The sequence below is a fragment of the Myxocyprinus asiaticus genome, chromosome 37 (genome assembly GCF_019703515.2).
Source record: "Myxocyprinus asiaticus isolate MX2 ecotype Aquarium Trade chromosome 37, UBuf_Myxa_2, whole genome shotgun sequence".
Classification (NCBI taxonomy): domain Eukaryota; kingdom Metazoa; phylum Chordata; class Actinopteri; order Cypriniformes; family Catostomidae; genus Myxocyprinus; species Myxocyprinus asiaticus.
The window spans coordinates 31959533-31974040 of NC_059380.1; the positions used below are offsets into that span (position 1 = coordinate 31959533).

The 14508-nt window shown below is 39.6% G+C and overlaps 1 protein-coding gene across 1 annotated transcript in view; it reads right to left on the minus strand.

Annotated features, from left to right (window-relative positions):
• Window positions 1–1255: 1255 nt before the first annotated feature.
• LOC127428316 (transcription factor Sp1-like) overlaps window positions 1256–14508 on the minus strand; it is a 48161-nt gene continuing 34908 nt past the window's right edge. The window contains exon 6 of the mRNA XM_051676621.1: window positions 1256–3791. Within this exon, the coding sequence (XP_051532581.1) occupies window positions 3484–3791 (308 nt within the window). The 3' untranslated portion in view covers window positions 1256–3483. The remainder of the gene's footprint in view (window positions 3792–14508) is intronic.

The following is a 14508-nucleotide window of genomic DNA, read 5'->3' on the forward strand; positions in this document are numbered from 1 at the left end:
TGTCTCTCCCGGCCTCGCTCTCCACAGACGTCGCTCGGCCACGCCCCCATCACCACATACCCCCATCGCCCGACTCTGGCCTATGAATTACCCCCCATTTCTAGAGTGGAAATCTGCCACAGCCATCTGCACCCCCGGTCACCCTCAAACTTAAAAGGCTGGAGAGATAAATATTAATTGATCCGCACGTTGGTATCCTTCATGCGATGGAGCCCCTGGAGTGGGGTGTGGTCCGAACAGAGGGTGAAAGCATGCCCCAACAGTACCAGAGGGTGTGGACTTGATGGCCAAACATTCCTTTTCTATCGTGCTGTTCTAAGTCTGCCTCAGTGAGAGTTTGTGACTAATATACAGCAATCTAAATATCTTCTTTTATTTAATCAATAAAAATAACCACAATCTAAGTACAGCAAACTAAATACACCCTCCGGGGCGAATCACGGCAAAGACGTCAATTTGCGGGTGGTAAACGCTGGTCTGAATCAATATAATCCCCAATAATTCATACAGTTTGCATTGTGTATGTGACATAAACGTTGTACCCTGATCAGTGAGGATTTCTTTCGGAATCCCCACTCGGGAGATTATTCTGAAGAGTGCCTCCGCAACACCACGTGCTGAGATGTTGTGCAGAGGCACTTTTTCCGGATATCGCATTGTGTAGTCCACCAGAAACAACACAAAGCGATGCCCGCATGCCATCCACTCTAATGGCCCGATGAGGTCTATGCCAATTCTTTCAAAGGGAACCTCGATCAATGGGAGGGGGCACAATGGCGCATTTGGTGTGGCCACGGGATTCACCAACTGACATTCACGGCATGCCGAACACCACCTGCGAACATCCCCGTGAATGCCCGTCTGTTAAACTGTTGAAGAGCCAAATTTACTTTTTTTTTTTTTTTTTTTTACTATTACTTCTGGTGTGGATCACACAAAAAGGACTGAAAGACTTGTAGCATTTGAAAGTGAATAAGGGTAATATCGAGACAACATTCATTTTTGTAGGGGAGTGTGTGACAGATTGATATGTATTCAGATTTTAGAACTGTCAACATAGTGTTTGATGAAGAAACTCATAATTAATGCAAATTAACTGTTTAGATACATTTAAAATATTTAAAATTCATATAGTTCTTAAAATGTGTTTTAAAACCATTTATAATTGTTTATATCCAAAAATGTTGAAAGATCTCAAAGACCGTTTCCATGGTTTCCAGTAGATCTGCGATCAGTTGGTCAAGTAAATGACTGATTTGTTGTGTCCATTTGTCTGATTTTAATCATTTATTTTTCATTACAAATGATATCAGCACAACAGTTTGAGTGAAAATTTTGTGCAAAACCCAATGATTATGGTAAATCATGATCCTGCATGTGAATTTTCACAGAGCATCTTGTGAAAGTGCTTAATGAAAACCTGCCCTTTTGTACAAAATTGAGTTTTATTTTTTACATAATTGCTTGTATACTGATCAAGAAATTGTGTGTAATCAAAAGCTGTTTTATTTATATGAAGTTTTTTTTCGCACCTGCATTCCAATCTACATCTTGATGTAGTCCTTCCTCATGATCACGCAGTGTTTTTATCAACTGAATAGGAGGCTAAACACTATTAAAGTGTGATGACACTTTATTTCCAGGTTTAATTTATATTTTGAATAGACCCTGATTTTTTAACCCCACTGTGTGGGTTTGTTTTCTCTTTCAATCGTTTAATGTAATTTTGAGTGTGACCAAGGTTTAAAGACGGTGTACCTGTATGGGTTGGAAATCTCAAGGATTAATAGTGGTGTTTTCCTTATTACATCACGTGTTGTTCTGAAAGCAAAAAGAAACAAATGAAAACATGGAATGTAGGCTGTCATCTGCGCAGCCTGACCGAAGCAAAGTGAGCGCGTTTCCTCGCGCGATTAACCAAAAGTGAAGTGCTGCCGGCTTGTGATGTGCGAATGGCTTGCACGCGCAGCGTGAGTCTCGTCACACTTTAATAGTGTTTATCCTCCCATTCAACTCATGAAAACACATTGAGTAATCATGAGGAAGGATTACATCAAGATGTAGATTGGAATGCTGGTGCAGAATTTATATAAATAAAATGGTCTACTCCTCTCTCGCCATTGCTGGCGTGCCAGCATAGGTTGCTGACCCCTGCACTAGGGGGAGCTTTCGCAGGCTTTCCTCTTTGCACGTAAATTTTGCCCATATTTAAGGGGTTCAACATAATAACCTCATGGGAATATCTTATATTTTATACTCCATTCACTACTAGTTTCTGCCCTTATCAATCTTATCAATGTAAATGCGAACAGTGGGAATATAAAATCTTTTCATGTAGTGGTGATGGTCACCAGTTGCAAAACATGTCCTCATCAGTCATTTTGGAAGTATCTTAAAAAGGGGGAAAAACCAAACTAACACAAACTCATGTACATTGATACAACAACCGCAACATGTTAATGAATATGTGAAATACCACTTCAAACATTTTCGAAGTCAAGAAATGACATTTTAAATAACAAATGCTAAAGGTCTTTATGTAGTTATTCTTAATTTAATAATAACAAATGCTTAACACAAAGACTAAGACCAAGAGTCACCTGAGTTAACATATTATAAAAAGTGTAAAGCTATGGTTTTAATTCAGTCAAAAGATATCCTTCTGAAAAGCAGAGTTTAAGACATTCGATTTTAACTGGTGTAAATTGTTCCCGATAATTTGCTGATTGATTAAGACCAAAGTGACCAAGAAAACCAGTACATTTAGCATTAATCAATTGCATGTATTTACTGTAACTTGTGTGCATTGTATTCAAGGACAAAAACTAATGCAATACAAAAAATAACTATAAAGCAAGTTATAGAACATCTACATAATATAAAAATTGTGACATTTAAGTTTAAGACAAAATTAAGGCATAATTCATATACACATTCACAAAACAAAGGCAATTTTAGAATTTGCATTGTTCCATACTTAGGGAAATATAACTTAAGTACAAAAACAAAGCAAACTTTGTTTCATTTTTTTTTTTTTTTTTTTACTGTGGTCAATACATGGGAGCATGATGGCTTATGAGTACACTATTAAAGATTAAAAGAGTCGACTATGACATTTCAGTTTCCAACTCTCAAATTGTCCTGTTGTAACCCAATTGATCATCTCTTCTGGACTTCAAGAGGGCCACTGAGTGAAACCTAGATGAGCACAACATGATTTAAGTTCAAGGCATCAGTAAATGGTGGGAAAAGGAAAGCTGAAAGGATTCAGAATACACAAGGAAGGGAAGCAAGAGAAGCAAGATTCAGGAGTATCAGCGAGGATGAGGTAAACAAACATTTTTGAGGTGCATCACATCTCATTCTATCGCCTCTTAAAGCATCCGTCATGGCTGTTGCTCGCAGGTGGCTCTGTGCTTTATCAGATGTTGTAATGCCTACAATCTGCAGTGCATTCACACTAAACACACACTCCAGTGTTCATTAATAACCATTGCTGTTCAGATTAATGGAATGCAAATCTGTGACTTGCATGACACTGATGCCACTGGGCGCTAACCGCGCAAACCCCTCTGATGACAGCGTGTCCATGGCTACAAGAGTTTGCTGATCAGTTGTAGCGTCACCTGCAGTGCAGCTGTCAGTGGCGGCCACAGTGGTGCCGGTGTTGTCATTGGTGCTTGCGGCACCGGAAGCAGTTTTCTTATTCAAATGGGTCTTGATGTGTTTGGACAGGTGGTCGCTACGCATGAAACGTTTGGGACACTCAGGACATGAGAACTTCTTTTCACCTGAAAACACACACAAGCAAGTTTAATATTTATAGTAAACGTTAAAATTAAGTGTGCCACCACAAAAACACTTATAAAGGTTACAAGGAAACAGCATATTCACAACACAAGTTACTCATTTTGACTACCACATAGTTAAAATTAATTTGCTTATTCACTAGATCATTTGTTTAATTGTCTGTGTAGATTTAACTTGTAACATGAATTACTATATCCACAACATTTATGTAATGCCATGTATGAATAGGGTGTTTAAGTGATCATAAATCAAGAAAATAAATAAATAAATAAACGTTGGTGTCCAGCTCCTTCTGCTCATGCAGCTCAAGTGGGGGAATACCCAACATACTGCATTATTGGATTGCATGAATCAGTAGACTCTATGCATGGTCACTTCCATGTTTTGCCTCAAGGGGTGCACTTTCATCCAGCGCAGCATCGGAAACGATTTCTTCCTACACTGATAAATACTGTCAATATGACTTGCAGGCGTTACAGGATATTCTTCAGATGACATTGGACAATATTCATTAAAACACTGTAAACAGCACCGATTAAGAAAAGAGACAACAACGCCAAGGTAAAATAGAAGGCTTTCAAACACATTACCCCCTTCATACTGCCTAAGTTCTGGCAGTGTGCCGGTTGTCACCGGAGTGCCGTACAGACAATTATGAGCAATGCTTTTCAGTTTTCACAATAGCTTTAATAAACTGCCGGCAGGTACTCTTCTCCACAAAACATCTGCCAACTAGACAATAACTGTAATACTGTAATCTTCTGCATATTTCATCATCTTATTCTGGAAAGGATTTGTTCACTCAGATATGAGGGACCATCTGACTGGTGTGTTAAACCACCTATCACACTGAACTTGGTTTTAAAAGGTACAATTTAACTGTGTTAAACATGTTAACAGTGTTGTTTGATAAACATGAGTGGATATATTGATTACTTGCAACTATTGGTCTCAAATAATATATATTTTTAAATACCTTTAACAAGATACGATTCCACAAACCTTTTAGGTTCTTTATAATCATGTCCTTTGGAGATAATATCAATTTCAGAGTTTTCCAAAATGCTTCTTAATATAGCCTACATTTATTTCCTTTAAAAATATAATGCATTCAGTCTTAAGCCATCTAGTCCCTTTCTTGAAGTAACAACAGGAAAAGCAGTTTTAGTGTCAACTTAAGCAAATGCATTTACTATGTTAAAACTTTTTTCCAAATAATCCTTAATGATATCTTTTAAAGATATAAAAAAAGAGCTTTATAACTGTCTTATCAGTGTCCAATACAGTAATGCAAAGAGTTTTAAGAGACACTAAATTCATTACAAAAATCTTGTCTTAAATCAGATATCCTTTAGATATTTCACATCAACAGTTGAACGTAATACAGTATATACTGAAGGTGGCTAAATACTACAGTTAAACTGTGTTAAACAGTTAACTTTTTTTTTTAACACAGACATTTAGAAATTTTGTTTTTGAAAGAAACTGATGCTTCTGTTCAACAATGATGCATTAAATTGATGAAGAATTAGAGTAGACATTTGCAATTGCAATCAAAATTATTCAACCACCCCAAGACATTTAGGACTAAGCTTTTCTGACTGATCTTCTCTAACACAAGAAAGGCCATGGCTACAAGTACATTTCCAAGGCACTTCAATTTCTAATAGACAAAGTTGTTAGCACCATTTGTGCATTTACAAAACATCTGTAACAACAGCTACCTTCCTAGGTGTGGAAAAAAGCAAAAATTCACAGGAATTGTTGACTTGAATATTAAAGAAGGAATTTGGCCTGTGGAGTCCTGGGAGAAGGTTTTATAGACGTATGAGACTAAACTGAATTGGAGTTTTATTCCAATGGGTCAGCAGTACGTCTGGAGTAAGAAAGGCAAGGCTTATGACAAGAACACCACCATCGCCATTCCCCATGGTCAAGCATGGAGGTGAGTCAGGCCTGTTATGGGGGTGTTTAACTGTTGCAGGAACTGGCCACCCTGACTGTGTACGACTGGCACCATGGATTCTTTGGGGTATCAGGCCATATTGGCAAAGAATGTGATGCCTTCAGTGTGTAAATTGAAGCTTGGTAAATCACAAGACTTTCCAGCAAGACAATAATGCCAACGATACATCCAAGTTGTCCAAAGCCTGGTTCAGGAATGGGTCCTGGAATGAACTTAAATGGCCCTCTCAGTCCCACATTAAAATCCCATTGAAAATATTTGGAGGGATTTGAAGAAAGCAGTTGCAGCACAGAAACAAAAATGTTAATGAGCTGGAACCTTTTTCTTCTAAGAAATGTGCTAAGATTCCAATAGAGCGGTATCCGAGGCTTGAGAACACTTACCTGAAACATTTATTGGATGTTATAAAGGGTAAAGGATGCTCCACCAATGGCTGACTTTAGGGCTTGAATAATATTGACATGACAATTGTGAAGAGAAATAGGTTTTTTATTTGACAATTGAGTAAACTGAACTCTGTTCTCAAAATCACTCCAATGTGTTTTAAAAACGTTGTTGAATAATTTTGATTGCAACTGTATGTTTTAAATGACCATTTCTCCTGTATTCAAAACCCACTGTTCATCCAAGGATCCTCTACTTGCAGCAATAAAAGTGTTTGGCATGTACTGGTCATTAAAGCTGCTAGTTTAGGACCTGTTAAAATTCTTTCTGAATGCACTGTATATGTACACTAAATTACATATATCAAACCACTTGTGTACTAGTGGACTGTATTGTGAGCTAGGGCTGCAAAATTGACAAAAATCCTATTTGATGATTATCATCAAATATTGTATATTGTAATGTGTCGATTAACACAATTTACATTAAAAGACTACATTTTGGTAGATCAACTGCATGTCATATGCTTTATGTAGGCTACACATCCAAAACAAGCTAAGAACTGTGTCCCTTAAAAACTTAATGGCTGTTTCATGCATCAGCAATTCAGGACTAGTTGCCTAAATGGTAAACTTATCCATTCACATGTGGAAAGAAAGTCTAAAAGGTCAGTAATATCTCTCTCTCCCCTATTAAATATTTTGAATAATCATATCATTCTAATCCAATTCATCACCATCTCAACTGTATTGTGTCCCGCATTAAATAGATTTGAACTTTAAATGACCTAAAACACCAACTGATATTATCAATTATTGTGGGTGATTTTCTAATTATTATTTGTCTCACATTTGCGAGTGAAAATTACTGCATGCTAATGTGGAAAACTATTTGGGCGCACTGGTGCGAGTGACAGCTGATCTAACGTCCGAACTTATGAACTTACAGTATACTGTAGTCTACCATCAGAATAAAAACTTCCCTAATGCAACTAACCTCATTTGTTTTTTGTTATTAACAATTTTATTGATTCCAAAAATAAAACATACAAAACACAAAATAAAAAATGGAATCAATTGTTCACATCACCCAACCCCCCCCCCCAACAAACATGCAGTACTTGGTCACCAACAATTAGATCATCAAAATTAAATAAATACAAAAAAATACATAAAAAAAAAAAAACAAGATTCAACATTCAAATAAAGTCAATAAAACACATACCCAACTAAACTACAAATCCCTCTCCACAGCCATTCCCTGAGAACCATTAAAAAAAGCCAAATAATCCCCCACTTCCTGACGAACAAATCCCATTTCCCCAGCCTTCTAAAAAACATCTCAAACGCCGCCACCTCGCCCATCTCCCTGCACCATTCCCTAAATGAGGGTGCCCCAGCCGACTTCCATACCCTGAGGATGATTTTTTTTTTTTTACCAATCATGACTAGGACCCAACTTTTTAAATAACTGTCCCCAATGTCCAGTCATCCCATCACCCAGGATACAGAGTCTGGGGCTAAATGAAAGTTCAGTGTTCAACACTTCACTCAAATGTCTGAAACCTCAACCAAAATTCTTGGATCTTTACATATCCCCAAAATACATGTATTGTGTCCCCGTCTTCTATTTGGCACCGCCAGCAGGTGGGTGTGTCTTTAAGACCCAAGCTATACAATCTAGAGGGGGTCCAGTAGAACCGATACAAAACCTTAAATTGCATTAGACGGACCCTTGCATCTCTAGATGCCCACACTCCCTCCTCCAATACCAGATTTAAATCCTTCTCACATAATCTCTTGAGAGAAGACGAAGCTCCATCCCCCAGACTCTGAATCAACAGGGAGAAATACACTGATGCTTCATGACCTTTCCAAAAAGCAGTAATCACCATTTCCAGAGTATCTGCTGCTTTAGGAGGGTGTACACTACTCCCAAAAATAGTACAGAGCAAGTGGCGCAGCTGTAAATACCTAAAGAACTGGGATCTAGGAATCTTGAAATGTTAAAACAAATTATCAAAAGATCTCAGTACTCCACTCTCATATAGGTCACAGAGTGTAGTAACCCCCCTCCCAGTCCACTCTGACCAACAGAAAGGGGACTTATTAATGTGTAATTTTGGGTTCAGCCATATGCTTGAGGCAACACTTAAATAAATGTCCGAATTAAACACTCTGGACACTTTTGTCCAAACCAGGTGCAGATGCGAGATAACAGGGTGTGACTTAACTTCTCCGATTAGTCTGATTGAAAGGCTTTGCAATGGAAAAATAGGGGCAAGAACTTCCTGTTCAATATAGAACCAGGGAGGGGCTCTCTCAGGTGGGAGCGACCAATGGGCCAAATGTCTGAGACCAAACGCATAATAAAACAAAATCTTGGGTAGGCCTAGCCCACCTTTGTCAAGCGGCCTATGTAACTTATTGAAATGTAACCTGGGACGTGGGGAACATCTACAGGGAGAGACTGCAGCAGGTAGTTAAATTTTGGAATGCAGTTCATTTTAATAACATTAACCTTCGCAATCATCAATAAATGTAATGAAGCCCACCTGCCCACATCACTCAAAAACCTTTTTATTAAAGGCTCAAAATTAACTGACTAAATCAGACAAATTTGCAGGGAATAAAATGCCCAAATACTTAATGCTGAAAAGCCGTTACTGGGCAGTAAGCAGTCAGAGCTAAAGCTTTGGATTTACACCAATTAACTCTGTATCCCAAAAATTTAGAAAAGGAATTGATAATTCTGTGGAGGCAAGGCATAGATCTAGTGGGGTCGGAGACTAATAATAAAATATCATCTGCGTAAAGCAAAATTTTGTGCCACTCCTCCTGCCATCACCCCTGGAAAATCATCCTCTTTTCTTATCGTGGCTGCTAATGGTTCCAGGGCAAGACAGAACAATAATGGGGAAAGAGGGCAACCCTGCTGAGTGCCCCTATCCAGAGTAAAATAATCTGAAATTAATCCATTTGTTTGTACTGCCGCTACCGGGTGTCTATAAAGTAACTTAATCCATCCAATAAATGTATTCCCGAACCCGTATATTTCCAAAATCTTAAAAAGATAATCCCATTGTACCATATCAAACGCCTTTTCGGCATCAAGTGAGATGGCAGCGATCAGAGTCTGACCACATGATATTGATTAAACGCCTAATGTTATCAGAAGAGCTGCTGCCCCGAATAAACCCCACCTGATCTATATGTATAAGAGATGTCATAACTTAATCGGTTAGCCAAAACTTTTGCCAACATTTTTACATCTAGCTGGATCAGGGAAATTGGACGGTAACTCTTACACTCACTTGGATCTTTGTCCTTTTTAAGAATCAGACTGATCCGGGCTTGTGTCGTGGTTGGGAAGCTTTCCATTCTTTAATGATTCTGTATATCCAATATAAGAATAAATCTTATGGACTGATGAAAAAAAATGTATAGTCCCTACCAGATGGGTTCAAAAGTCGCCAAATATCTACAAGACCAAGATTTTTACACATCCTGTGAAGTGTCAATGTTGCTCTAGGGGGCTTACACACTTTTGCTTCACTATGATCAAGGACTGAGTCCATCAAAAGATTAAAGTCTCCTCCCAATATATCATGAGGGGTGCCAACGGCTTGCAACATCCCTTCAAGATCTATAAAAAAGCCCTGATCATCAGCATTAGTCATGTAAATATTAGCCAAAATCAACCTTTGCCCCTGAATGTCTGCTAAAACAATAATGACTCTTCCTAATTTATCATTAATCTGTTTGAGAAATTTGAATTGTAGATGTTTACTTATCAATGTAATGACTCCCCTACTCTTACTTGAGCTAGCACTAAAGAAAACATGACCACCCCATATCTTCCCAAATTTTTCAGCTTCCTGCGGGATAAGATGCATTTCTTGAAGAAAGACTATATCATATTTCTTATGCTTAAGAAAAGAAATAACCTTCCTTCTATTTATGGGGTGCCCCAACCCATTCACATTCCATGCAGAGAGAAGATACTCCATTCATATTAACATCTGACATATTGATATAATAAAATAAATAAATTGTGTCAAAAGCAAGATTATACAGACCACATTCCCCATTAATGCAACAATCAAACCCTGAACTTCCCCCAAACAAAACTTTGAAAAGTGCGCGCATTAACTCCGCTCACGACAGCACCAAACGGCGTGCATCCCTCTAAACTCAAAAGGTCCATGTACGCCTACAAGAGTCCCCGTGACAACTTTGCCATCGGATTGTTTCTATACAAATTGTGAGGCAAAATTACATAACAGAAAATACTTTGTAAAACAGGCCCCAGCCAACAGGCAGAATAAACACAAAGAACGTGTAGATTCACAGAACTGTCTTGAAGGTGTGTTCCTCCACAAAACAAATTCCAGCCAATATAAAGCCATTCAATTTCCTCGGACAGACAAACAATTGTTCAGTGAGCCAGCTGTTATGAGTGCAGCAGATGACGTAATCATTCTAATGTCCCTTAAAAATACTCCACAAAAACAAACTCCAGCCAACAGGAGGCATAAGCACAAAGAACAAACAGATTCATCCACAACACTGTCCCGAAGCAGTGTTATTCCACAAAACAAACTCCAATTGCTAGGCAGAAGCAGCACGAAAAGAAACAAAACAGACATCCCGGTTCCTCGGATAATCAAGTAGATTAACTTGTAGATATTTTGCGGTCATCCATAGTGTCCATTCTCAATCTGGCCAGGAACTTCAGTTTAAAAACGATCTTCCATCAATGCAAAAGTTTCTTGGAATGTCATGCCACAAAACAAACTCCAGCCGCAAGGCGGAGCCAACGCAAAAAGAAACAAAAAAAGGCGCCCAGCTTCCTTAGACAGTCAAGTCACTGAATAGCGAGTCAGTCCACTCACATAAGAAACGCCTGATGGTTTACTCACCCATAGTTTGTATGAAGACCAGTGCCTTTTTGGGGCATAAAAATACTTTGCTGCCATCCTTGGTGTCTATTCTCAGTTTGGCCGGAAACATCAGTGCAAAAGCGATCGTCCGTTGATGTAAGAGTTTCTTACATTCCTTGAACCGATCGCGTTTCTCTCGTCGAATTAGCTAAATCCAGGAACAAGAAAATATTGTGATTCTTCCAAGAAAGTTTTCCTTTGCACCTTGCCTAGCGCAATATGAGATCTTTATCGGATGATCTCAGAAATTTGGCCAGAATTGATTGGGGTCTGTCTCCCTCAGCAGATCTCCGAGCCGGGACTCTGTGAGCTCGCTCAATTTCCAGCTTATGGCCTGTTATGTCGAGCAGACACGGGAAGAGCTCGTCCAGGAATTTCACCATATCTCTGCCCTCTTCATGCTCAGGAATTTCAACAATCTGTATATTGTTCCTTCGGCTCATATTTTCAAGATATTCCAGTTTTTCCAAAATGTGTTCCAAGTCTATTTTGGACGCGGGCGGATTAGCAGATAATTCCCTTTCCGATGACTCCAGATAATTGATCCTTTTCTCAACATCTGTCACTCGTGACCAACTCTGAGAACTTGCTTCCATCACCGTAATCGATCGACGTATTACAGCGAGATCCTCCATGTCAACGACAACCCTCGACAGCATCACCGAGATGTTGGACAGTTGACGCTGGATATCTTCTCCCAACGTGCCTTCCAAATCGAGTCCCCGGCTCGCAGGCCCGTCAGAGGCCTCAGCTTGAACACATATGTGTTTTTTAATGTCTCCAGAGTCTGAGGATTTTGACTTCTTTGCCATGTTTGCCTCAGAGCAAATATGTAACTGGGTGTATCAAATCTCACCGGTTATAACATGAAAATAATAAAAAACTAGCAAAGTGCACAGAGCTCGTGATTCACACGTCTGCTTCTCACATAGCGTCATGTGACCCCCAACTAACCTCATTTGTAAAGCTAGTTTAAAAGTGGCATGTTAGCTTTTTCACGTTAAGAGTACCGTTTTCTCACCCTAACATGGCTGCAAGTGCTATACTCTCTCCCTCACAGGCATGTGGAGACCTAGAGAGAGAGTGAAGCCACACTGGCGGATACACCATGTAAAAATTGTTTAAGCAGATTTCCTTTTTTCTTTTTGTTAAAATGATGCAGTTTTTAATTATGTCGGATTAATGGATGTCTTATGTGCAAGATTCTGAGAAAACCGCGAGATGTGGCGCAATGGTCAAAGACCCTTTCTGATGCAGGTTTTCATAGAAAAACTATTAAAAACAGCATACACAGATTCTTCAATAAAATGCTCATCTTCAATAAAATGTTGAGGTAGCATATGTGTGCATCATAAAAAATATATGGTAAACATTTTACAACTTTCATGAACAACATTAACATTAAGCATTATTGCATTATACAACACTTAGGGTGGGTTGCACCAACAAGGATTCATCAAAATGTCTATTGTTTAAAAATAATCAGGGTTACATTTTAAATATCGATTTGATCCTGATTTAAATTTGGCAGTAAATCTGAATTAACTTTAATCCTGTTGCTCCAACACTTTGAACTCTTATTTAAACCTCAGTTAGGGATTAACTTCAAACTTGCAGCTGAGGTGGTTTATTAAAACATGTTAAGTATCAATTAAACATGAATAACTAGGTAAACAATGGACGTGCCATCAGCCCTCTGAGAGATGTTTATCTTATTATTTATGTTTATTATGATCAGAAATGTTGGGCCGTTAGCCACAATTCAAAATAAACTTTCAAAATACTTTACGGACAGAGACGGGTCTCTAGAGGAGAAGCGAGAGTAAAGCATAATTTCGGCATTTAACGAGAGCGGTTATAAGCAACAGGTGATCGTTATCGCTCCCCTCCTCTCTTATACTTGTTTCAGTCGGCAGCATAGGCTGTTAATTTCTGGCCACAATAGTGCAGCAAGGGGATGCGGTCGATCCGAGACACATGTGGTCCTTTTTTCCTAAATTATGATGCCATATTTTAAAGCTTGCTGCAACAATTTCTTAACCACCTTGATCAGCTGTGTGTACTACAAACCAGTCTCTCTCATCCCATTAATGGCAAACACACTTGAAAGGGCAGTTTTCAATCAAATCTCTGATAGAACAAGCTGCTGGATGACAATCAGTCAGGCTTCAAAAGTGGACACTCCACCGAGACTGCCCTGCTGTCTGTCACCGAGTCGCTGAGACAGGTGAAAGCTGAATCCAGATCATCCGTCCTGATTCTGTTGGACCTTTCTGCAGCCTTTGAAACAGTCAACCATCAGATTTTACTCTCCACCCTCTCTTCGCTGGGCATCAAAGGAACTGTGCTTGACTGGTTTAATTCCTATCTCTCAGGTAGGTCCTTCAAGGAAGCCTGGAGAGGTGAGGTTTCCAAGCCACATAAGCTACTTACTGGGGTACCTCAGGGTTCAGTGCTTGGGCCACTTCTCTTCTCTATATACACAACATCACTGGGACCCATCATTCAGGCGCATGGTTTCTCTTACCACTGCTACACTGATGACATGCAACTCTACTTGTCTTTCCAGCCCAACGACACCACAGTGACTGCTTGAATCTCTGCCTGCCTGGCAGACATCTCGGGCCTGGATGAAGGAACACCACCTGCAACTTAACCCAGCCAAGACCGAACTCCTTGTCTTTCCAGCCAACCCTGCTGTTGAACACAACATCACCGTGCAGCTGGGTGCAACTACAGTAATGCCTTTCAAAACAGTCGGAAATCTAGGGGTAACTATCGATAAACTAAATTTCACAGACCACATCTCAAAGACCACAAGATCATGTAGATTTACACTCTACAATATCAGGAAGAGAAGACCCTTCCTCTCTGAACATGCCACACAACTTCTTGTTCAGTCACTTGTCATAACTAGACTGGACTACTGTAACGCTCTCATTGCAGGCCTCCCTGCATGTGCAATTAGACCCCTGCAAATGATCCAGAATGCAGCAGCACGTCTGGTCTTTAATGAACCAAAGAGAGCGCATATTACACCACTCCTTGTCTCTCTTCACTGGTTGCCAGCATCAGTGCCTTGGCATACAGAACAGTCAAGTAGGTCTGCTCCAGCATACCTAAAATAATTTCTGCAGAGCTACTAACTAACCCTCAACACTGGAGCCCCGCAGGGCTGTGTTCTCAGCCCACTCTTGTATTCCCTGTACACACATGACTGTGTGGCAACACATAGCTCCGATGCCATCATTAAGTTTGCTGATGACACGACGGTGGTAGGTCTGATCACTGACAATGATGAAACAGCCTACAGAGAGGAGGTGCACACCCTGACACACTGGTGTCAGGAGCACAACCTCTCCCTCAACGTCAGTAAGACAAAGGAGCTTGTGGTGGACTTCAGAAG